At 45.4% G+C, this 23,430-nt stretch overlaps 2 protein-coding genes across 12 annotated transcripts in view; both read left to right on the top strand.

The window, feature by feature from the left end:
* CTNND1 (catenin delta 1) overlaps nucleotides 1-13,365 on the top strand; it is a 56,841-nt gene extending 43,476 nt beyond the window's left edge. For 6 of the 10 annotated variants that reach the window (XM_082211299.1, XM_082211296.1, XM_082211304.1 and 3 more), the window contains 15 exons: nucleotides 7-470; nucleotides 565-748; nucleotides 1,552-1,669; nucleotides 2,550-2,703; nucleotides 3,065-3,082; nucleotides 4,805-4,873; nucleotides 5,655-5,782; nucleotides 6,424-6,574; nucleotides 7,421-7,613; nucleotides 7,748-7,862; nucleotides 8,813-8,900; nucleotides 9,330-9,377; nucleotides 10,346-10,437; nucleotides 10,871-10,927; nucleotides 11,201-13,365. In XM_082211299.1, coding sequence (XP_082067425.1) covers nucleotides 7-470; nucleotides 565-748; nucleotides 1,552-1,669; nucleotides 2,550-2,703; nucleotides 3,065-3,082; nucleotides 4,805-4,873; nucleotides 5,655-5,782; nucleotides 6,424-6,574; nucleotides 7,421-7,613; nucleotides 7,748-7,862; nucleotides 8,813-8,900; nucleotides 9,330-9,377; nucleotides 10,346-10,437; nucleotides 10,871-10,927; nucleotides 11,201-11,212 — 1,891 coding nt within the window. In that variant the 3' untranslated portion in view covers nucleotides 11,213-13,365. The remainder of the gene's footprint in view (nucleotides 1-6; nucleotides 471-564; nucleotides 749-1,551; nucleotides 1,670-2,549; nucleotides 2,704-3,064; nucleotides 3,083-4,804; nucleotides 4,874-5,654; nucleotides 5,783-6,423; nucleotides 6,575-7,420; nucleotides 7,614-7,747; nucleotides 7,863-8,812; nucleotides 8,901-9,329; nucleotides 9,378-10,345; nucleotides 10,438-10,870; nucleotides 10,928-11,200) is intronic. The other 4 variants (XM_082211300.1, XM_082211303.1, XM_082211301.1 and 1 more) reach the window with 4 other exon arrangements.
* Nucleotides 13,366-18,884: 5,519 nt separating this feature from the next.
* Nucleotides 18,885-22,798, top strand: LOC309526060 (olfactory receptor 11L1-like). Of its 2 annotated transcripts, XM_082212001.1 has the most exons (2): nucleotides 18,885-18,943; nucleotides 21,762-22,798. In XM_082212001.1, exon 2 carries the CDS (start codon nucleotides 21,765-21,767, stop codon nucleotides 22,734-22,736), a length of 972 nt encoding a protein of 323 aa, XP_082068127.1. In that variant the 5' UTR covers nucleotides 18,885-18,943; nucleotides 21,762-21,764; the 3' UTR covers nucleotides 22,737-22,798. The 2 variants fall into 2 exon arrangements, with proteins under 2 accessions (XP_082068127.1, XP_082068126.1); XM_082212000.1 differs by lacking the exon at nucleotides 18,885-18,943 and having other exon boundaries at nucleotides 21,528-22,798.
* The last annotated feature ends 632 nt before the right edge of the window (nucleotides 22,799-23,430 follow it).

Below are 23,430 nucleotides of genomic sequence, written 5' to 3'. Positions count from 1 at the left end.
TTGCAGGAGTTACGAGGACATGTTGGTGGATGATTTGGCTAGAGACCAGTACTACTGGGCCCCCCTGGCCCAGCACGAGAGGGGCAGCCTAGCCAGCATGGATAGCCTGCAGAAAGGGGGCCCGCCCCCGCCCAACTGGCGCCAGCCTGAGCTCCCCGAGGTGATCGCCATGCTGGGCTTCCGCCTGGATGCGGTGAAGTCCAACGCCGCGGCCTACCTGCAGCACCTGTGCTACCGCAACGACAAGGTGAAGACGGAGGTGCGCAAGATGAAGGGCATCCCGGTGCTGGTGGAGCTGCTGGACCACCCGAAGAAGGAGGTGCACTACGGGGCGTGCGGGGCCCTGAAGAACATCTCCTACGGCCGGGACCAGGACAACAAGATCGCCATCAAGAACTGCGACGGTGTCCCTGCTCTGGTGCGGCTGCTAAGGAAGGCGCGCGACATGGACCTCACCGAGGTCATCACAGGTAATTTCTGGGCTTTGGGAGGGAAGGCGGAGGCGGAGGCATCGGAGCTCTTCCAGGCACTCCTTGACCAGGCAAACGCTTTCTCTTGGCGCAGGAACACTCTGGAACCTGTCCTCTCACGACTCGATAAAAATGGCCATTGTGGACAATGCCTTACATGCCCTCACGGACGAGGTCATCATCCCACACTCTGGATGGGAGAGGGAGCCCAGCGAGGACTCGAAGCCCCGCCACATAGAGTGGGAGTCAGTGCTCACCAACACCATTGGCTGCCTTAGGTAAGCTGGGGCTGCCCTGCACCTCCAGGCACACCTGCGTGCTCCGTGTGCTGGAGGCCGTTGATCTGCATATCAACTTTAAGCAGACACCTGAGTGACCCTGCTGTAGGTGCCTGGCTGATGTTCACGGCGAGCACATTCCAAAAGTTGGATGCTGCCACACAAAAGGCCCTGTTTTTAGCAGACGTAAGGCAAGCCTAATGTTTGCCAGCTTATTGGGAGGAGGCTCTGGTAGAAGTGAGATGAACCATTTAGACTGGACTCTTGGAGCTGAGATTGGTGCCTTCTAATAAACTGGAGATGCTATAACTTGAGAAGACCATAGAACTCCTGCTTTGCCTTAATGTTGAATTCCTGACTGCAGGTCATTGGAGCAATGTACTCTGGTGTCTGTCCCCTAATTCTGGCTGGGCTAAGAGATGGGCCACACAGAAGGAACAAGATGAAGTTGCTGGTCTTCCTGGCTGGTGTGTGTGTGTGTGTGTGTGTGTGTTTTGCAGCAGCAGAAAATTGGGTGACAGGCAGTGTTGGAGCTGAAATAGATAGCCCATGAGGTTTACAGTTAGCCTGACTAGGACGGTGTAGCAGGTTGTATGAGGAAAAGGCTGGAAAAGGCTTCTGCCATGATGTCTGAAGGTTCCCAGATTTCAAGCCAGGGGCTTGAAATCTCCACCCACAAACCCAGCACAGACTTGAGAGTGAAAATGTGACCTAAATTTAAGCACAGGAAAGCAGACAGGCTTTAACAGTCACTACCTGATAGTGTCTCCATCTTTCTAACGTTTCTTTTTCTCTCTTTGTAGAAATGTCAGCTCGGAGAGGAGTGAAGCCCGCCGAAAGTTGCGGGAGTGTGATGGGCTAGTGGATGCCCTCATCCACATTGTCCAAGCAGAGATTGGCCAGAAAGATTTAGACAGCAAGGTAATGGGAGTGTGGGAGGAGGTAGCCCTATTCTAGTTGCCACTTGCCCTTCTTGGCGGTAGGGAGAGATCCTTCTGCACCAAATGCAATGTGCTGTGTTTGCCTGTCTTCTGATTTCCCCCTTTTCTGAGAGCGGCATCTAGGTGCCTGAGTCGGAGAGTCTTTAATTTTCACCCATACCAGGAACATTTCTCCCATTTTGTAAAGAGGAGATTCCCAATAAAGCACGTAGATGTATCCATTTTCTCTTCCCCACCGCAGATCCATCCTTGTAATGTTGGGCATAATGTTTGCCCCGCCTGCCCTTTTGTAGGGAACTTCCACTTCACAAAGTGGTATTCCACTTGGGTCTCTGGGTTGTTTCACAGATGCACTAAGGCAGCTTGTCTCTCCCCACCTCCCCCCAGCTGATGCCCTTTACATCAGGATGGGGAGCTGGATCAGCTGGTGGGCCAGATCATTAATCCCGCACCATCACCCAGCAAGCCGACTTTGACAAAGCTCCAGTGGATTGTTGTAAGCAGCTGGCTGGCGATTACAGGAAGCCCCTTTGAAGCCTGTTTGCAGGCACAGCTTGGATTCAGACAACACCTGCAAATGGACAATTTCGGGCTCACAGATGGTGGCCCCCCTCAGTTGCACTAGGCAGTTCCCAATGGGCAACACCTTGGTGCATCTAATCTTGATAGGGCTTGCTATCAGTGCCCATCAGTGAGGTGAGGGCATATTGGCTCCTGCTCACAGCCTGAATGTGTTGCTGCTGTCAGATGCCCCCACCCCCAAATTCTTGTACTTGCTTATTCTTGTGCACGCAACTCCCAAACTCTTGCATTTCTGTGACTTTGATGCCCATCTTGAGGAATTGTCTGTCTTTTGCCAGCTTGTGGAGAACTGCGTTTGCCTCCTGAGGAACCTGTCCTACCAGGTGCACCGTGAGATCCCCCACGCAGAGCGTTACCAGGAAGTGCCCCTCAATGCGGCCAACAACACCGGTCCCCATGCAGCCAGCTGCTTTGGTGCCAAAAAGGGCAAAGGTAGGATTGCCTTGTTCCCTGCCCAGCCTTGCATAGACGGGGTCGGGCTGGAGGACGGCAGGGAGAGATGTTTCTGAGTGCTGCTTAAGTTGTCCTTGGCCTCGTAAGGACAAGCTGCTGCTTTTCCACTGAAGCGTTCTGTAGCTGCAGTAACTTTTCCTGGCTCTCCTGCTCTTTTGTCTCTCAAGGCCTGATGACTGGTCTTTTTGGTGTGTCAATCAAGGTGATGGATGGGGGTTTTCGACTAATTTGTGGCCTGTTTCCCCTTCTCTTTTGCTTTCCTTCCAAATGGCCTGTGAATCCTGCTGGCATCTCTACTCTCTTGCCTCCCTTCTCCCCTCTCCTCCTCCTCCGCCCAAAGACGAGTGGTTCTCGAGAGGTGAGTTGAGCTTTTTTCCCAGGGGGCGGCCGGGGGTGGGACATGCTTGTTTCTATAAAACATGTGACTTCGCAAGCTTCTTCCAAAGCTTTCCTCTGCCCTCCTCGTCGCTGTGGCCACACCTGACCAGTAGCACAAGCACACAGTACTGTTCTGTACTTGAACAATACGTTGCCCTTGCTTGGTAGACAATGCTGAGTTCATAGTCTTGCATTCTGCTGGGGTCGCACCTAAGAACTCCCTTCAAGGCAAGGAGCACCGGGTGCAGAGAGGACTAGCATCAAAGCTGCCTGTGATGGGGAATCTTGTAGGCATCCAGCTATTTCTGGTTTACCGGGTCCTGTCAGGCCCAACCGGAATAGCCCAGTAGTCAAGAATGGTGGGAACCAGGGGTCCAGCAACTTCTAGAGGCTCACAGGCTGGTCTCCCCTGCGCCACACCTTTTCAGATGCAAGCGCAAAATGTGAATGTGGCAAAGCATGTTTGGAGATGCATGTATTGTACATGGGTGCCTGTCAGAAAGCTGCCTCTTGGCTGTAATTCTCAGCTGAGTGTAATCTCTCTGTGTGAACTGACCTTTTCTCTTTGAGACATGAAATCATGAGATGTCAGAGGGTGGGGAGAGATAATAATGCCCATGGAAAAAACAGCTAAGTAACCTCCTTGTTGTTGTGCCTGACTTCTGCAGCGAGAGGAGCCCTTTCTTTAATTCTCTGTTTCCTGCTGTGCTTGTTTCCCTTTCCTGCTTACTTGTGCCACTCCTGGTCTTTGCGACATTCACTCCTCCCCCACCCTGCAATAGTTGACTTGAAAAAAACACGGCTCTTGAACAGAGTAGATGGTGCAGATTGGGAGAACGCCAGCTGTGCATTATTATGCTCAGTTTGCATTGCCTCCCAAGGAAACCTCCCTCTTGGATCCTAACCAAAGACATTGCATTGACTTGCATGCTGCATGTTTCCTGGGTGCGGGTGGTGAAAGTGCCAGAGCAGGGCGTGTGGTGCAACAGCTGCCTGAGGCAGGAGAGCACCAGCCCCAATCTCAATGCCGGTGTGGCGTGGTTAGTGCGGAACAGCAAGAAGTCAGGCCTGTTTTGCTTGACAGCTGTGCAGGGCTGCTAGTCTATGTGCTTCTCTAGCCTTGGCCGTTTTGAACTGAGTAGAGTGGGACCATAGTTCAGTGGTAGAAATCCTGATTTTGAAAAATTCTTCTTTCAGTTTCTAAAAATACATATAACAAACAATTCCCCTATACTCCCACCCCACAGGAAGCATTCCTCGCATATGCAATGTACTTAGTTCAGTCAAATGTTAGTAGATTGTTTAGAATAGATTGCATCCGTTAATTCATTCCTGGCATCTCCAGTTAAAGCTAGGGTGGGATGGGGGTGGAAAGAGCAGAAGTAGAGCCTGCTGGATCAGGCCAATGACCCTCCGGTTGCTGCTGGACTCCAGCTCCCATCAGTCCCAGCCAGCATGCCCAGTGCTCAGGGATCATGAGAACTGGAGGCCAGCAACCTAGGGAGGACCGCAGGTTCCCCACCCTTCAGTAGAAGGATCTCTGGTGGCAGTACTGCACAAAGACTCTGTGACTGGAGATCCACTGCCAGTTATTGCCAACAGTACGGGGGTCAGTGTGTTGGTGATGAAGAGCTTTTGGAAATTCTCCCTCTCTTCAGTTCCTTTTCCTGATATTGTTTGTTTGGGTTTCCCTCCCTACAAGGTAAAAAACCGGCAGAGGATCCTTCTACCGATATCGTAGACTTCCCCAAAAGACAAACCCCTGCAAAAGGTAATGTTTCTTACCCTTTTTCTGGGCAAGGGCAATGGCTTGTCTGATTTCCCATAGTAGGGAAGCCTCTCTGCTTGAGACACTGAGTAGCCACAGCTAGTCACAATAGACAACACAGAGCTAGATGGACAAAAGTTCTGATCTGGTTTAAGGCAGCTTCTTAAAGGTACCCCTTTCTCACTTTTGGATGAGGGGGCAGTGTAAATTTGTTTTAACTACTTCTCCTGTATGGTATCTTGTTGTGTGAGCTCCCACATGATCAGCCTTTAATGCAGGCAAAGGACATGAGATTTGCACAGGGTTTGGGTGAAGGTGGGAGATTCTTGAACTTCTCAGCAAAGGTGTGGCATGCAGGTGTGCTGAGAAAATAACTGCTCTGTGCCTGCAGTTGCCTTACCTGAAAGGTGACTGCATAGCATTGATCCATCAGAGTGTCTAGGGGAAAACAATACATATTTGCCATCATTTCAGTGCTAGGCAGTGTTGGCACCAGGCAGGTCTGCCATGGGAAGGGTTTTGTTTTTTTTACCAAGGGGGCACTGCTATCCCCACCCCCAGCCACCACCCATCTTGTGAGGAGCTCTTTGGGGAAGAGTTATAGCTCAGTGGTAACCATCTCCTCCTGCAGAAGGTCCTGCAGTCATGATCAGTGTTCAGAGCGCTGAACTAAATCAACCCAAGTGCATGATAAGGCAGCTTCCTTTGTTCCTGGTGGGGGGCACTACCTAAAAGAGAGCTTGGCAGGCTTGACATGAAACTTCCTTCTCTCCCGTTTTGCTAGGTTATGAGCTCCTCTTCCAGCCAGAAATTGTCCGCATATATATTTCCCTGTTGAAGGAGAGCAAAACTCAAGCTATCTTAGAAGCTTCAGCAGGAGCCATCCAGAATTTGTGTGCTGGGCGTTGGACGGTGAGTGGGCCACCCGAGAGAGGCAGGGACTGCAAACTGGGATCTGCCTTCTTCTTTAATTAAAAAAGACCTATCTTGGGCAAAGGTTTGTAGTTAAGGCTGCGGGCAAAGCAGAGAGGCCTCATTGTGCATAAGTGAGTAGGAGTCCCATCCGGTCCCTCCTAGCATCCCAGCGCATGTTGAACTGGACAAGCAGGTCCAGTTTAGAAGGCAGCAGCCATGGAAGTCCCTGGCAATGTTCTCTGTGCTCCTTTCATGGCTGCAAGGACCGTCCATTCACGGATCCCTTCGATAGCTTTTCATGTCTAGGCTGTAGTCTCAGCCTGATGGGGAATTTCCGGAGTGGAATAGTGAAGTCAACATTGTGGTTAAGAAGGCATTTGGCAAGCTGGGTGTTAACTATAAAAACAAACAGCTGGTCTCCGCATTGGATTGCCAGTGGACTTTTGCTATGGGAATTCCTAAGGAAACTGAGCTCTCACTGTACTAATGTTGTGGGAATGCAGAGGTAAGGCCAGGGGCATTTTGTTCAGGGGGAAAAAATATTCCTGGGTATGGAGCCCACTTCTTGGGTAGATCTAATAGCTTCTCATGTAGCTCTTTCACTAAAGCCAAGTGTCTTGTGCTTTCTCTCTTTGCAGTACGGTCGGTACATCCGCTCTGCGTTGCGCCAGGAGAAAGGCCTCTCTGCCATTGCGGACCTGCTGACTTACGACAGTGAGCGTGTGGTGAAAGCTGCGTCTGGAGCCCTGCGCAACCTGGCAGTGGATTCCCGTAACAAAGAGCTGATAGGTGAGAGCAGGAAGGGAAGGGACTTGGGTGGATTTCTTGTCCTGTCTCAGCAGTTGGGTGTAGGTAACACTTCGGGAGGGGGGGGGGCCCAGTCCTTTCCGAAACACATGCTAGCTGAGTTATGCCAAGAATTGGCCAAACCAAACACAACTCAAACTGCTTCTTGAAAGATGCTCAGTGCCAGGGAACACACTGGTGGTCAGGGTCCCTGTGCCCATAGGTGGCAGGATAATTGCTTGTGGGTTTGTGATCATTATTGATCAAGCATCATAGTAGAATATTGGAAGGTGGAGGTTGGCGAGAAAAGCCTTTGCCCTCCATCAGCCCCAGTCAGCATGGCCCAAGTATAGGGGTGATGGGAGTTGGAGTCCATCCAACAGCCTCTAGAGGGCACCAGATTTAGGGAAACTGGCATAAAGTGATGCAATGTTCAAGTGTGTTGAGGGTTTTTAGGCTTCTCCAGTATATATCTATCTATATAAATTTCAGTTTCCGTCTACCCCAAACAACATGGCTCCAAAGTAAGGGTTGATGGGAGTTGTAGTCCCAACAAGAGCACTAGCATTTTGTTATGGCTTTTCCTGTCATCTAGCTAAATAAGGCTTGGCTGGCAACTTGCTCTGCTGGGTGAATGAATGAAGTTCTGACAGTTGCATTCCCTTGATCAGCTGAGAACAGAATCCTCCCTCTCCGCTATATTCAGCTTGTGCCTTATATCAGTTTCATGGTAGAAGAGCCTTCGAGGTCTAAAAGAGTCTGTTGGGCAATTCTGCTTCTGTCTTCTGATCACTTCTGTTTATATTGTTCCTTTCCCCCTAACCAACTCTGATCTTATCCTTTTCCTAGGCAAGCATGCAATCCCCAGTTTAGTGAAGAATTTGCCAGGGGGACAGCAAACGCCGGCTAAGAACCTCTCTGAAGATACTGTGGTCTCTGTGTTAAATACCATAAATGAGGTCATTCTGGATAACTTGGAAGCAGCCAAGAAACTGCGGGAGACGCAAGGCATTGAGAAACTGGTGCTGATCAATAAATCCGGGTGGGTACAGCTCCCAAGGGGGTTAAGTAGAGGGTGCTTGCACAGATTTCTACAAACCCCCCACCCTTCTTTTAGGAAGCTTATGGGCTGGGCTGTTTGTTCTTTTGTAATAATCTTCTGTTCTCTCCTCCTAGGAACCGCTCAGAGAGAGAAATCAGAGCAGCTGCTCTTGTACTGCAGACAATCTGGGGGTATAAGGAATTGCGGAAGCCACTGGAGAAGGAAGGATGGAAGAAGTCTGACTTCCAGGTATTTGGGAGTTAAGCCAGGGGTGGAATTTTCTGAAAACCCCAATGTTGAGCTTATCCACATGGATTTTTTTCTAATCCCCACCTCACTCGCCAAGAAGAGAGTTCTCTCCAGTTCCACAAAAAAACCCCAACACTTCTAGCATGTTATGCACAGTCTTAATATGGGTACAGACATACACTCTAGGATTCCTAAAGTAACCAGCACCTAAACAGAAAAAATACAGCATTGCATATAACTATACAAATACAGTTATATTAACATATAAAATTATGCCGCAGAAATATAGCACAACATGTGTTTTGACTTTCATATGTGTGACGGTGGGTTTCAACAAATGAGCCCCCCATCAGCAGAAAGTCTTTTGCAATGGAGGGTCCCCACACACCCTCCTAATTGACACTGGAGAGGTCAGGGGAGCCCCCAGAACAGCATGCGGGGGAGGAGAGGGGGTGTCATTTCGACTGGCAAGCAGAAATGCTTCCCCCAATCGAACACTTGACATAGTGCAATGTTGTTTCTTTTGTATAATTTTGCATATAATTAATTGGACTGGGTTCAGGCGCTTGATGCACAAGGGTGGTCCAGTGTAAGATCAAAGCTCTTGATGAGGTCAGAACTGCCAAAATTATGTACAAATCAGTTCAAAATGGATTCCTCCCTCGTCCAGTGTTCTCACCTCTAAGCCACACTGTGTTGAAAGAGCAAAGGGTGAATCCGGCCTTTCAGTTGAAGGCCTAGGTTCTCAGGGCAGGCTGCATTTAACACCTGCGAAAGCTTGTTTCTGCAGCCCTGTCCTCTTTAATGGGCGTGTTTGTGTTGTGCTGGGGTGCACCTAGAGCCCCCATGGCTGGCAGCCTATGCTTTGAAGTGCTGAGGAAATACTTAGGTAGCCAGGAACATCAGTAGTAACGGCAGCTTAAATATACCGGCTGGTTCCTTCTTTTCAGGTGAACCGGAGTAACAGTACTCGAAGCCAGGGTGGCAACTCCTTTGATGACAGCACCTTGCCCCTCATTGATAAGAACCAAAAAGGAGGTAAGTGCAAGATTAGTTGTAACTTTTAACATGATATTTATTTTGTTTAAGACGCTCTTCATTATCGCTGAGCTGCAGCAAGAGCCCATTAGTCAAAGAGCAAGATAAAAAAAGAGTGAATGCATTTGTTTTGAAAGGGTGGCTCAGTGTTGCAGCAACACAAAATGTCATCAGCCAAAACTGTCGAAAGTTTCAATCTGTAGAAGGATTTTAAGAATATTATTATTTGCTCCTAATCAGTATTTCTAGCCTAGTGAAAGGGAATGACCAAAATTGCCAGTAGGCTTTCTGCTGGTGGGGAACTTCTGCTGTGACCTTAATTGAATGGCTTACTCTTAATGCCGCTATAGATTAGACAAGTCCCACATTAGTCAAAACAAGGAGCAAGGACTTTGTTGCTAACTCCTCTGATTTTTATATTCTGTGCAGACAAGAAATCTTCTCGAGAGGAGATCCAAATGGGCAACATGGGACCAGGTATGGTGTGTGTGTGTGTGTGTGTGTGTGAGAGAGAGAGAGAGAGAGAGAGAGAGAGGTAGATTGATTGATTGATTGATTGATTGATTGATTGACTGATTCATTCATTCATTGATTACTGCTGGATAAACTCCAGCACCCTTCTGTGTATAGCTGTGCAGTGTTCTAAACCTGTCTCCAAAACCTAGTGGGCCACAGGTGCTTTGTCATCTAACTCAGTCCTGTACATGTGAGCACACCAATACATAGCCAGTCCAGCTGTGCAGATGCTGTGCTAGGTTCTTGCCAGTGCTGTCCATCAACCCCACAGAGGTAGCTAATCCTCCTGCCACTTAGTAGCTGGAAGGCTAGCTTTCCTAAGAATAAAGCACAACTAGTGCTGTTACTGGTAAGGTAAGTTGAGTATAGTTTCTCTGGCTTCAGTGTGCTTGTATCCTGCTAATAAAACACAGTAGGTAGCTGCATTAGGGGGATAGCCTTGCTTTTATGTAGGCATTCAGCCAATGATAGATCCCTTCTAGCCTTTCCAAAATGAAACAGGATTCATCTTTCCCCTCTAGATGCTTACAGCTAATACATTCTTGTTATCTTCAGGTTGACACAGCTTTTCCAGAAACTAAGGCTGGCGTATGTCTCTCTCCCTTAAATTAGCGGGCTTATTGCACTCTAGGGTGTCCCAGGGCTAGGCAGCATTGTGGTGAGTCCTCTTTCCCCCCCAGTTCCATTGAGCTAGCTAGTAGGGAGAATACCGAGTGGAGAGAAGAATGCGGAGGGAATGATGGTCAGTGCTCTGTGTGCACACGTCTTCTCATCTGTAAATCAGCAAGGAAGGAGAAGATGATGCTTGTTCCCTGGCTGGCTGGGGAGATGTAAGTTGACTCCGGACGCAGAGGAAGGGAAGAGTGTGTCCTTGCTTACCTTGGGCCCATGAGACGTTTCCTCATATCAAGCCTTCCTCTTCATTTCAGACAATTACTCTACACTGAACGAGCGGGACCATAATAGGACATTGGAACGACCTGGAGAAGAAATGGAATCTATGAAGGGAGCCCCACTGATGGTAAAGACTGGGATATGCCCATTGAGGGAGACCTCTGGGGCATAGGTGTTTCTGGGCACGGGTAGCAAAAAAGATGGGGAGAGAACAAGAGAAGCTTGCTGTCCAAGCTTATTTTTGTAGTTTATATATCCCTCGATAGGTTTAAAAACAAACAAAACCCTCAAAGCTTAGAAAGCCAAGGATTTCTAGAACTGAATTGGGAATAGTGTTGGTACAAACCATTTCTCCCCCCCCACCCCACCCCCATACCAGTGTGTTTTGGGGGGCTGCAGTTTTGTTAACTAAACACCTAACCCATGTCTTTGTTGACTATTCACACCTTCAACTCAGCCTCTTTCATTTTCCCCAGTGACTTCTCAGTTAGACTTCTTGCTCCCTTTTCTCCCCTTCCTACATAACAACCCGTCCTTACTAACAATGTGTGTGTCTACAGCAGGAGGAAGGGCAGGAATCCTTTGCGGAGAGTGACGCGTTGCTTTATCCTCCTATGGTATGTCCCGTGGCTTTGGTGCTCTTCTGCTTCTGTATCCAAAAGCAGGGGAGAGGAAAATCTGGCCTGTTCCTCAAATCAATAAATCAAGCATTCGCAGGGGCAAAATCTGGGACGTTGCTTAACAATCCACTTTTCAGAGACCCGCCTCACTGAGGACACTTGGAGTTTGGATTGCTTGATTCCATGCCCGCTTGCTCTGTATAAATCTTCCCCTTGTTGCCATTGGACTTGTGGCTGTGTTAACCTGGGCTTTCTTGTCTCTCTCCACAGCAGAAGATCTAGAGCTGCCACCATCTGCCTTCTCTGTTTTGGGTTTATAACATACTTTGTATAACACTTTGTGGTGAAATGGACTGACTCTCTCTCTTTTTTAAAAATCTCTTGGGCACACAAGTCCAGCCACCCAGCGCCAAATGACTGGCCCCGCCTGAGCCCACAGGGCCTCACACCTCCCTGTAGACGGCTGCGCCCATCCAATTCCCTGGACACTACTTTTTGTCTGTATTTTTCAAAAGTGCAGCAATTCCTGAAGACCAAATACTCTCAATGGATCTCACTCAAGCGACTAAGGCAGAACACTATAAAACTACAAGCTTCTCATCTGCAGCAGATGATGGAAGCCCCGTAGTGCAGATGGATCTCAGCTGAAAACCTACCATACTGGAACTAGGTTTTTTTTTTGTTTTCTTAAATGCAGTGTCTTCTCTCTCCATGGAGAAGAACTCAGAGGACCAGTCTCCTCCTTCTCTTAGCCTATAGAATATATTTTTGTGTGTGATTCTTTTTTTTCTTCTTGCAACAAAGGATGCTGGAAGTACTGGAACATTCCTGGTGGTGGTGGTAGTGGTGGTGGTTTGGGAGGGAGGGAAGGGGGAGGGGATGACAAAGGAGGGACAGCTTGTGGGTGACTGCCATCTGGGCCATCTGGATGCAAGATGGCCTTAAAGAATATCTCTTTGAGATGACAGCCCTCTGTATCCTCATAGGCTGAGGAAGAATGTGTGGGTTTGCATCTGTTTCCTCCCGTTTTCTTGCTTCTTGGTAGTTTTAATCTGAGAGGGATTAAATCAGCGCCTAGGAAGCTATTTATTTGTGGGAGAAGAGCAGTTCGGGGTACAGGGGGGTTGAGGGAAAGGTGGAATCGGACCAGAGTACGTTAGGTGAAAGTTGGTGAAAGGGACAGAAGTCTCCCTACCTGGAAGCAGTGATGTTGACTGTCGAGAGCAGAGGAACCACATTGGCTGTGTCTGGTTTTGGGATTGTCGGTGGGTAGTTTTGGCTTAAGCAGTGGGTGCCTGGGTTGGGCTGCAAAAAGTGCAGAAGGCTGTTGAAGTTGGGAAGCTGGGTGATGTGGAAAGTTTGTGAGGGAGGGAAGACTTGTCTGTAAATATTGCCCAAATCCTCCCATGCAGGCAGGGGAATGAAAACTCTTAAATCTGTCACTATGTACACGTGCCTTTCTTCACCACTGTGAAAAAGCTTTGTGCCCTTGGTAGTTTTGTGTGAGAAAGGCAAAAGGGCTTGGGCTGGGGAGATGGATATTTTGGCACAGAGTTGCGCTCCTGCTTCCCCCCCTCTCTCCCCCCCTCTCCCTCCCTCTCCCCCCCTCCTTGAACTAGAACCAGAATCCTAGTTGTAATTGCCGTGGTGCATCCTAGTTGAGTGAGAGAGATCAGGAATGAATCTGTCAACCACCTAAAGGGCTCATGGGTTGGGGAGAGGTGTGAAAGCATGGTTAGGCGAGGGTTATGCTGTGCACCTTAATAGCTCACCTGTTTGGGGGAGCAAGAGGAACTTAGAGGGTCTGCTTACAATCTTTGTCCTAATCTGCAAAGCAGCAGTAAAGGGGACAATAGTGACTAGCTCTGGGCACCATATTGGTGACTCCCACCTTTCTTTTTTTCTACGGAAGATGACTGCAGTCTTTCCCTCCCTCCTCCGTCCCAGCCTCCCAAGCTCTGCCTCTGCCTAGTAACTGGAAGGAACTCTGTTGCCCTCAACTCCTGGGATTCTCTCCACACTAACAATCCACATTGCACAAGAGGGGGTGGGGGAAGGCCTAAAGTGGAAGATTTTTCGGTGCCTCTGATATGCTCCTATCCCAGTTTTTCTTTCCTTTTTGGGGGGAGTGGGAGGGATCAAACATGCAAATCAGCCTTCTGAGGGAGGAGTCACTTGACTTTTTCTAATGTAAAACACTATTTCCTTTTTTATTTCCAGATAAACCAAAAAAAGCCCCTTCCCCACTGACCAATTCAATGCTGTAAGAGGGACTAATAATTCACTGACTTCTTTTGTTTTGCTTTTCCTTTGCACCCCTGGGGGAGGGGAACATCCTGCTGTTCCTTGAGTCCTGTGCTCACTCTGTAATGCTTTTAAAGTGAAATGATTTTTATATAAATAAAGTTTTAAAGTGTGTATTTGTTAAAATGGAATTGCCTTCTCCAAATATTGTTGAGCCTGTCATTTGTTGTCTTCATATGTGCTGCAGATAAATATCCCTGAATATTCACCAAATCAGACTGGATTCACTTGGCAAGAGTCAGACAGGCTTCTTCAGGTGAATTGTAGCTATAAAGTGAACCAGAGACCCTGAAATGTCTTCCCAGTGAAGATTTTACACAGACCATCCACAGCATGGTGGCAATCGTCCACCTCCATCTACATTGCAACAAACTAAACTTTTAAACCTACCCAGTAAACTTGTCAGTAGGACGATTTCTTGTTTTGAAAGTGCCTTGTTCTTCTTCCCTCTGAGCCAAGAGTTAGGAGGTTTGTTTTTTTTAAAAAAATAAACTATTAATTTTTAAATTAAAGACAAAATACAAGTACTGTAACATCAAACATACTGATTCAAAGGGCGGAGGAAGGAGAAATACTAGGATGGATTACAGGGAAGGGAAGAAAATGGAAAATAATACCTTATATTAATTCATGCATATTTTATCATCACAAGCAACAACATCAAGAAATCACTTTATCTCAGTATTCTAAAATATATCTTTTCCACAAACTTAATTGGACCATTAATGGTCTATGTTCTGTTTCTAGTTGTATTCATGTATGTCAGAAATTTAGCTCAAATAGCATAAAAATGATCTGATTTAGATCCTCCCCTACTTAACTTTTTTAAATATGTGAGATACTCCGAGCTATACCTCAGACTACCAAGCCAAACAACCAAAGGAGATGAATAATATTTCCATTGACTGGCTATTGACATTCTTGCTGCCCCTAATAATAGAAACTGAAGGGGCAGCAGTATTGCAGGATCACTAGAGAAAGCCCACTGACTGCCCACTTGCCATGAAATGCAATGGAAGGTCCAAGCTTCTGAAAACCAGAGTTTCCTCCCTTGCCACCATTCTCCCCCCCCCCCACACACAACAGATGCTGCAACTTTGGTGGATAATATGAACATGAAAAACACTGAGAAAGAGAAGCCTCGTGCAAATAAAAACAATGAACTGGAGTTTTGTTTAGTTCTTCAAAAGATGAAAACATGAGTTTTGCCAACATTTGCCATCTCTTGCAAGCATGGGGGGGGGGGGAGGCAGAGGTTTGAGATCAAAAGCAACAAACCTATGATGGCACGAAAAGGCAATTAAGAAACTAAGCTAGCTTGCCGTTTCTGTAGTGGAGATGAGAACTTTTAACATGAGAGGGCTGGTTTGTTTGCCCACTTCACAATATACCTCCTAAATAATTGGAAACATAGCACATAAATGTATTCTGTTAATTCAGTTTACAACATTTGCTAAATCTTTAGCTTGTCAGGGGGATTGTTTGTGTTCTCTAAACTTTCGGATCCTTAACTGCTCAAATATCTGAATTCTAAAGGCTTGATATCCAATACAGTGGTACCTCGGATTAATAATTTAATTCATTCTGGAGGTCCGTTCTTAACCTGAAACTGTTCTTAACCTGAGGTACCACTTTAGCTAATGGGGCCTCCTGCTGCTGCTGGAGCACGATTTCTGTTCTCATCCTGAAGCAAAGTTCTTAACCCGAGGTACTACTTCAGAGTTAGCGGAATCTGTAAGCTGAAGAGTCTATAACCCGAGGTACCACTGTATTTACAAGCCAGGCAATGGGCTCCTCCTAAGGTCTTAGGATATCCTGGGAGGGTGACTTCAAATGTCAGATTGAAGAACGTAAGTGGGATCAAATTTGGATAAATGCTTCATTAAAAATTACCTCCTAGGATTCAGTAATCCGCTCTAAAAATGATACTTGGGTGGATGTCCTCTTTCTCAATGAAGTAATAGTTCCACTGCAGATCTAAAAGGTCCTGACCTTTTAGGTACCTGGATCCACCAAATATGTGAAAATCCAGATGGAATGCCCCAGGAGCATAGAGAACTTTCACTGCGGATTCTACAGGAATAGTACCATCAAAAGTGTATTAATTATGATTACATTTTTGTGTGAAGCAGTGCCCTGGAAAAGAAAAACCACTGCTGCAGTGATACATGTGTGTACATATTGATGTGACACGAAGCACCCATTATTTATTATATTTATTAGTTACAGGGCTGGCCCAAAATATTTTGGCACCTGAGGCAGGCCCCCAAATGGTGGTCCCCCTCCCTGCCAGGGAAGGAGGAGTGAAGGAGGATCTACATCAGGAACAAGTGGGGAAGAAATATCAACACTGGGATCTGCTGCCCAGGTGGATCCTGTTGCCTCAGGGGGTCACCTCAACTTGCCTAATGGGTGGGCTGGCCCTAACTGTTTTTTTACAAAATTGAAACTCAAATTGACTTACCAAAAAGCAAATAAAACAAGTATAAAACACCACTTTGAATCTATTGTGTTGGTGTGAATGTGACCATTTGGGCACAGAGTTTCATATGTGATGGCCATGTTCCAGGATACAAGTATTCTGGCAAAGAATCTTTCAAGACATTACTGCTATTCTAAACCAGATAGGTGGGTTTTTTTGGACCCAGGGCTCAAAGTCTACATCTGGGCTGTCATGCAAAGATATAATTCATTTTCTACCAGCTGCCACAGGACTGGGAATTGTTCACCAAGTTGATTGTAAGGTGTTGGTGGGGGGAGATGTGGTTCTTTTATTTTTTTAAAAAAAATTATACCGCTCTTCCTCAGTAGATTTCAGGACGGTTCATGGCGCTAGCTGGAAAATTAACACAAAGCCATTGTGCTCTTAGAGGAGAAGCAAAGAGTGACAATTTTGCAACAATTTGGCTCCTTTTTTTGCATTATGTGATTAGTCGGGGAGGTTTCATTAAACCTCTGGATTCCTACAGAACATTTTGGCTGGACTTATCACCAAGGCACCTATTATTTTAATATCTGACTGTTGTCCTGTGTCCTGTGTTTTATCATGAACTTGTGGCCCTTTTTATCATATACCCTCTGGCGCAATACTCCTATGCATATTGTTTTTTGTTACATGATTCCCCGCCTGTATTACTGCTGCATGCATGCATGGATGGATGATTAATGTGTGTAACGACATAAAAAGCAAATATTAAAAGTATAAACCTCTATATTGGATAGCGCCTGTAAGGAATAATACACAAAGCAGTTCAGAAAGTGCTTTATGGTCTTTGTTACTGTTTTCAAAAGTCTGTGAAAATATAAATATTTATTGCAGAATTACTTAGGTAGATCCCTGCCTTCCTTTTTCCCCTTAAAAAAAAAGAAGAACCAACTTTGAGCTATCCACTTTCTCATATCAATATCCTTTCACATCAGGAACATTTTCTTTTTGGAAATTTATGTAAATCAGTGTAAATCAGTGAGCTTGTGTAAATCAGTGAGCCATATTCCTCCTTCACTCTGTTGTTCCATTTCCATGACTTTCAAGCTACCCAAAGCATGATCAGAACTAAGACCACCAAGGTAATCGGGCCACAGTGTGGTGGTATTGTTATATCAGAAAATCTCATGCATAAAACTACAGAGGTTGTGTCTAATTTATTTCAATTCACTGAAAGAGAGAGAACAGGACAATTTACCCCCTTTCCACATCTCAGAATTGAAAATGGGATGGGGGCATATCTCCAGATGATTACTTGGATGATTATTACTCAGAACCCAGATTATTACTCAGGGGACTTGTTAAGCTTTTGTTTCTTCAGTAAAGAAGGTCCTGGAGTTTATCACTGTGATGATCGCTGTGTAGAAAGAGGAAAGGAGCATAGGAAGAAGATAACTTCACTAAGGGCCCTCCAATGCGTGCCAGCACCTGCATAGAGTAGGGTGGGTGGGTTGTGGAGTGGAAAGAGACTGGAACAACCTCTATTTGTCCATCCTGCGGAAGGGCAGCCATGGTATGCAGCATTCAGGATGGGTAGGAAATTGCAAAAAAATACAACTAGTAAGCATAGGGCTAGTTAGTGCATGAAGGGGTAAAGGACCACAGAGTTATATTGCTAAATAGACTCGGCTAGGTCACACACCCCTCTCTTCTGGAGAGGGAGGAAGTAAAGTCAGTCTATCATGCAACAATATGGACATATGTAAGCTTGCTCCCAAACTTGCAGCACATGCCTGGAACACTATTCTGTACTTTCTACCTAAGAGTGTTATATGCCTGTATTAGCCTTGCTGCTGCTTGGTACAATGCATGATTAAGACCTTGAATCTGTAAGTAAGGCATTTTAAACTTACTCAGCAGTGTGTAGTCTGCTGATTGCAGGAGGAGTAGAACGTGGCCAGCTGCTGTGTGCAGCTGAACAGAATAAAAATGGTGCAACAACCTATATTCCTAACATTATACTACAGCTTAACTCTGCTACTGGGGCGCGCTCTCTGTAGGAGAGTGCACGTTGCCCCACATTTTGAATTCATGAACCCAGCTGGTTTCTTTTGTTGCTCACCCACACATGTGGGCACAAGGATTCATATAGCTTAGTCCGTAGAGCACGACTCTCTTAATCTCGGGGTCTTAAGTTTGAGCCCAACTTGGGCAAAAGCTCCCTGCATTGCAGGGGGTGGAACAAGATGACCTTCATGGTTCTTTCCAACTCTACATTTCTACAATTCTAAGACCTATTTAATTCTCCCCACAGGAATTTCCCTGCATGTTTGCAGCCTTCAGGGGAGCTTGCACACAAGGCCTATAACAGAAGGCCTCGCCCCTGATGGTTTGTCCTTAAGACAGGCAAGACCAGCCTCTTCATTAGGGTCACCCCAGGCTGATTATGGAGGACTGAGAAGGTTTGCAGATCATCTTGTAATATTTATGTGGTTGCCACCTAGTGGCCAAAAGGCAAAGGTATGCTAAAAACTGTAACAGGAACCAAGAAGTTAAACTAGCTATTGCTCATCTTGCTGGTGTAGTCTGCATTTATTATACATATGAATGCATTGACAGTGGGCCTAGTGAGGAGTTGGAAGATAACCAGTTTCTGGCTTCCCTGCATGCCCCTTTCCACCCATACAGACATCTGCTGCTGCAGGAGAACCGCTTTCCACAGTGGGATCCCACTGGGCTGCAGTTTGTCTGTTGAATACCAGAGTTGTGTAGGTGCAGCAGCCAATCATCTGGATCAGTCTCTATGGAAATGTCACTCTCTCAAGAGGATTCAAAGGCCTCAGGTGCCCTTATAAAGTGAGGTCTCTCTACGCCAGAATTTTGTATACTTGAACGCCTGATCTGTTTTCCAAGTAGCTCATCAAGGGATAATTGGGCTGTGAATCTTTCACCCATAAGGAGCAAAGTGTGAATCTCTTGGCCCCCCAGCTGAGCTTATATAAAGCCAGCAGCTCCCCTGTTCAGTTTGCCTGCTGAGATGGCCAAAGGCATAGCTATGCATAGTCAGGTCTTGGTGGTTGTAATTTGTGGCGTGTGACTGATGCTCTGAGCAGTTAGAAAAGAAAAGCTGAGTGGGCCAGTTTGTGTCAAGCTAGATCCTGATTCTACTTAAGGATCGGGTTCATGGAGGCTGTAAGCAGAATACTTCTCTGTATGCAAACACTGCAGTAAAACGGGAGAAAAACCATTTTGACTGATTCCTTGACCTGAAGTCAGCTCCGCTGGTAAGTAGAGAAAGGGGTTTTGTGCTTTATATCTACAGAGGCTACATCTCAGTGACTGCAAGATTGGCCCTGTGATTTAAGGTAGGTATTCTCTCTTCTCTGATCCCAGTTTGCTATGAGATCATCACACAAGCTTAGTTTTCTTGCATTCTTATCAGAGCCTGTTCAAGGCATTTTGCTGTGGGAGGCAGAAACATGCAAACACTTCCCCCATGTAAAGTCAAGTGTACATAGCACCCAAGACTGGTTTTCCTGGGAGTGAAAATACAATGACAAAAAATTAAAAGCCTAATAATTTACGCTGCTTCCATGACACCCAAAAACGGTTTGCCTGAAAGGCAGGGAAGTTAACATTTTTTCTGTCCTTTCCCATGGCTACCCAAGCCTGTATCTACCTGCAGAAATTGGTTAGCTCCCAATACCACTCCTGGTAATTGACAAAACCAAAGACAATTTCTGAAAACAAATGCTATAGGAATAAGCATGTGTATTAGGAACACATGTGTAATGTGCTTCAGCAGCAGAATGCTGTTATCAACTTTTGTTTGTATCATTTGAATTTCACTTTCATTTGGCATTCCAGGCTTATGTTCTTTCTTTGATTCAGAAGATCAGAACAAAATATGGTGTAAGTGTGCACTGTATAACATAGAAGAATCTGCTTGCATTTGTTCTGGAAAGGTTAGCCATTGAATCAAGCATGGATTAATACAGAAGATGGAGTTGGATTGACTTCTAAATTGATGTACAGGGTTCCATCTTTAAGATGATTTGATCCCCCTTCTCATTTGCATTCCTTTAACAAAATTACATATTGTGTTTAGATCCCCACTGAGTGTGACACTGGAATATTTGTTTTTCTGTTCACAATCTTACAGAGTTAAGCGCATCTACAAATATTATTTAATGGGCTTGATTCTGCTTTGGGTTGTGGCAGTGTGCTTTGCTGAGCAAAACAGGAAGTTGCCTTTATAATGAATCAAATTATGAGTTCATGTAGCTCAATATTGTTTTTGCTGACTGGCAGTGGGTTTCAGGCAGGAGTTGTTCCCAGATGTCAGAAATTGAGCCCTAGACTTCTACATGCACAGCATGTGCTCTGTCACCAAGCTATGGTCCTCTCCCAAATAAAGTCTCCAAGAAAATGAGTGACGACTCCAACTTTTAACTATCTGAATATTAAGTGAATCTTAATTAACTTAATTTGTAGTTTTTATGGATTGTACAAGAACTAATTCCCATTAAATGTTGCCCATAGTGTGGCATGAACAAAAGGCAACTACGCTATTTGTTGCTTATCAGAGTTATCCCTCCTGGTTTTCTTTATAGAGTATATATTGTTTTAAAAGTATGTGCTGTCCCAGATTTTTCTTACACTCCACCCAGGGTCTTTTACACAATTCTGTTGACTAATGCCACATTTAAATTTCTTTAGCCTCATATTTTTCTGTCTTTCTTAGGCTAAAGAAAAATATAATTAAGGGTCCCTAGGAGCAAAAGCATAAACTCTCCTCAGGTGTTGGATTTTCTCTCTCCTTCCAAAGACAGCTGAAAACATAAAATTGGAAAAACAAACAAATGAATAAATAATTGAGCAGTTGCAATGGAATTTTAACTGGTGTCCCATCTTCTTTTTAGTTTTCTGATTAATATTGTTTTGTTTTGTCTCATACTTTTATCAATGTAGTTTATGTTATATACACGGAAAAGAATTTGGTACCTTTTTATATTTTGTTTATGCTTTGATTCTTCAAGACACGAGGGGCAGGAGGTTAAGTTCTCTCTGTGAAGTCTTTCAACTTGAAATCAAATGTCAAGACTAGGGAAGGAATAATTTCTGTTCAACAAGGAGCAATAGGAGTTTCTTTCCCCAGTATCTCCAAGTAGGGCTGCAAGATAATCCTTCCTGAAACTCTGAAGAACCACTTCCAGTCAGTGTAGACAAAACTGAGCTTGATGGGAAGATGGTCTGACTCAATATAAGGCAACTTCCACTGCTACCATGCTAATACCAGAGAGCCAGTGTGGTGTAGTGGTTAAGAGCGATAGACTAGTAATCTGGGGAACCGGGTTCGCGTCTCCGCTCCTCCACATGCAGCTGCTGGGTGACCTTGGGCTAGTCACAGTTCTTTGAAGTCTCTCAGCCCCACTCACCTCACAGAGTGTTTGTTGTGGGAGAGGAAGGGAAAGGAGAATGTTAGCTGCTTTGAGACTCCTTCGGGTAGTGATAAAGCGGGATATCAAATCCAAAATCCAAATCCAATACTCCAACTAAGAGGTTGGAGATAGAGGCTTGATTGAGTCGTGCCTATTGGTGGAACTTGGGTTCCACCAAAGTAAGATTTTGAATTGTTGAACCAATCTCAGAAGGTGATTCACATAACTATATCCTGGTGGTTTCAAAATGCTGTTGAATAGGTTTTGTGAATGATTCAACACTTGTCCACTTTGTGAGTCACTACAACCAGGCTTAACCCATCCTTGGAAAAATGTCAATCATATGGTGAATTGTGATTTTGGAAAAAATATACAATGTCCGTTACACATCTTAAATGACCAAAAAGCCAAATCGGGTTGACTTCATTATATGCAAATGTCTATGAATGAAACTTGAAACTTACTTGTATCATCATGAGACAGAATTATGGCTTTGTTCAAACCAAAGATAATGAAAGTGGACTCAGGTGTCCTTGATCTGGTCATTAGAACAGCAAATGTTGGGATTTTCCATTTGGTAACTCTTTATCACCAACACATCTTTGTCTGTTTCTCTCCCCCTCCTCCTGTTTTTGATGCTGGCTGTACATGCAACACCAAGACTATGCTGAACAACACCTCGGCCCCTGAATTCATCCTACTGGGCTTCTCTGGATTCCAGGAGTTCCAGATCCTGTTGTTCTTCAGTTTCTTGGTAGTCTACCTCTTCATTCTCCTTGGCAATGCCTTGATCATTCTCCTCTCAAATATGGATGTGGCTCTACATGTCCCCATGTACTTCTTCCTGAGCAATTTCTCATTCCTAGAGATGTGCTACACCTCAGTCACAGTTCCCCGGCTGCTGGGGGACTTTCTCAAAGGCCCCCAAGCCATCTCCTTGCAGGCTTGCATCACCCAGATGTATTTCTTCTTCTCGCTTGGTACCACAGAATTTTTCCTCTTGGCTATTATGGCCTATGACAGGTATTTAGCCATATGCCAGCCACTGCAGTATCCTGTGCTCATGAACAGCTGTGTCTGTGCTTGCCTAGCCTGCAGTTGCTGGCTGGGAGGCTTCCTGACCCCCTTCTTGCCCATAGCCTTCATCTCCCAGCTCCCCTTCAATGGCAGCAACCAGATCAACCACTTCTTCTGTGACACGAGCCCCTTAATTAACTTATCGACTGGAGACACCTTCATGGCTGACACAATGGTCTTTCTTGTCTCTGCAGTGATTGTGCTTGTGTCCTTTCTCCTGACTTTGACTTCTTATGCCCTGATTGTTTCTACCATCTTGGATCTCCCATCTGCTTCTGGAAGGCACAAGACCTTTTCCACATGTGCCAGCCATCTCACGGTGGTCACCATCTTCTACAGCACTGTCATCTTCATGTACCTCTGTCCACATTCCGGTCAGACTTCTGAACTGGAAAAAGTGGTATCTGTGTTCTATACTGTCATCACCCCAGTGCTGAATCCCATCATCTATACCCTCAGGAACAAAGATGTGAAAAAAGCCTTGGGAAAGGTCCTCAGCCGAGTAAAGAACACGTGTCTGAAGAACACACAGAGAACTGCCCTTATTGTATTGTCATGAACCTCGGCATACTCAAGTTGTTTGTGCATTGCTGTGAATTTGCACTGAGAATTTTGTAAAAAGACAGGTATTTGTTAAATGCATTTTAGTTTATATTAAAACTACATTTCAAGGTCTTTGTAAAGAAACATGGCGACATCCCAAAAGAGTCATCTAAAAATAATTACAAGCAATATATTATCAACACACAATTTGTGCTGAGCATTTGACTGCAGAGGTCTTTTGTTGTTGGGGTCCATTATTCTTCCAGTGACAGACATAAAAAACTAAAGCCAGGTTAGGGGAGATCTTTCATAAGTTCAGGACATTTCTTTTCTACGCAACTGTCATTTTCTGATATATTTACATTACAGTAACCCTTAGCCAACATTTGCTAGGTGTTCCACATGGACATGATAAAAGCTTCAAGCAGAACAGTCCAACCATTAGGACAGAATACTAGCAGTGATGGTGAGCATGACTGAGTGAAAAATATTAGAGCTGAGAATTTGAAATACACATTCAAGAGAAGCAGCTGCTGTTGCCTTTGCACTTCAGCATGTAGAAACTACACATTTGAATGTTCTCCCATGCATAGCCTCACCACCACAAACACATACATACACACACCTTATCAGGGAGAAGGGTTCTATCATAGTCTTCTTGCAGGCATGCCCATTTTCTACTCTTTGGAATTTTCTTTATATTCAGCCAT

Source organism: Podarcis vaucheri (genome assembly GCF_965113315.1).
Source record: "Podarcis vaucheri genome assembly, chromosome: 1".
Taxonomy (NCBI): Eukaryota; Metazoa; Chordata; class Lepidosauria; order Squamata; family Lacertidae; genus Podarcis; species Podarcis vaucheri.
The sequence above is the reverse complement of the archived record's forward strand: the minus strand, read 5'-3'. Positions and strand labels throughout refer to the sequence as shown.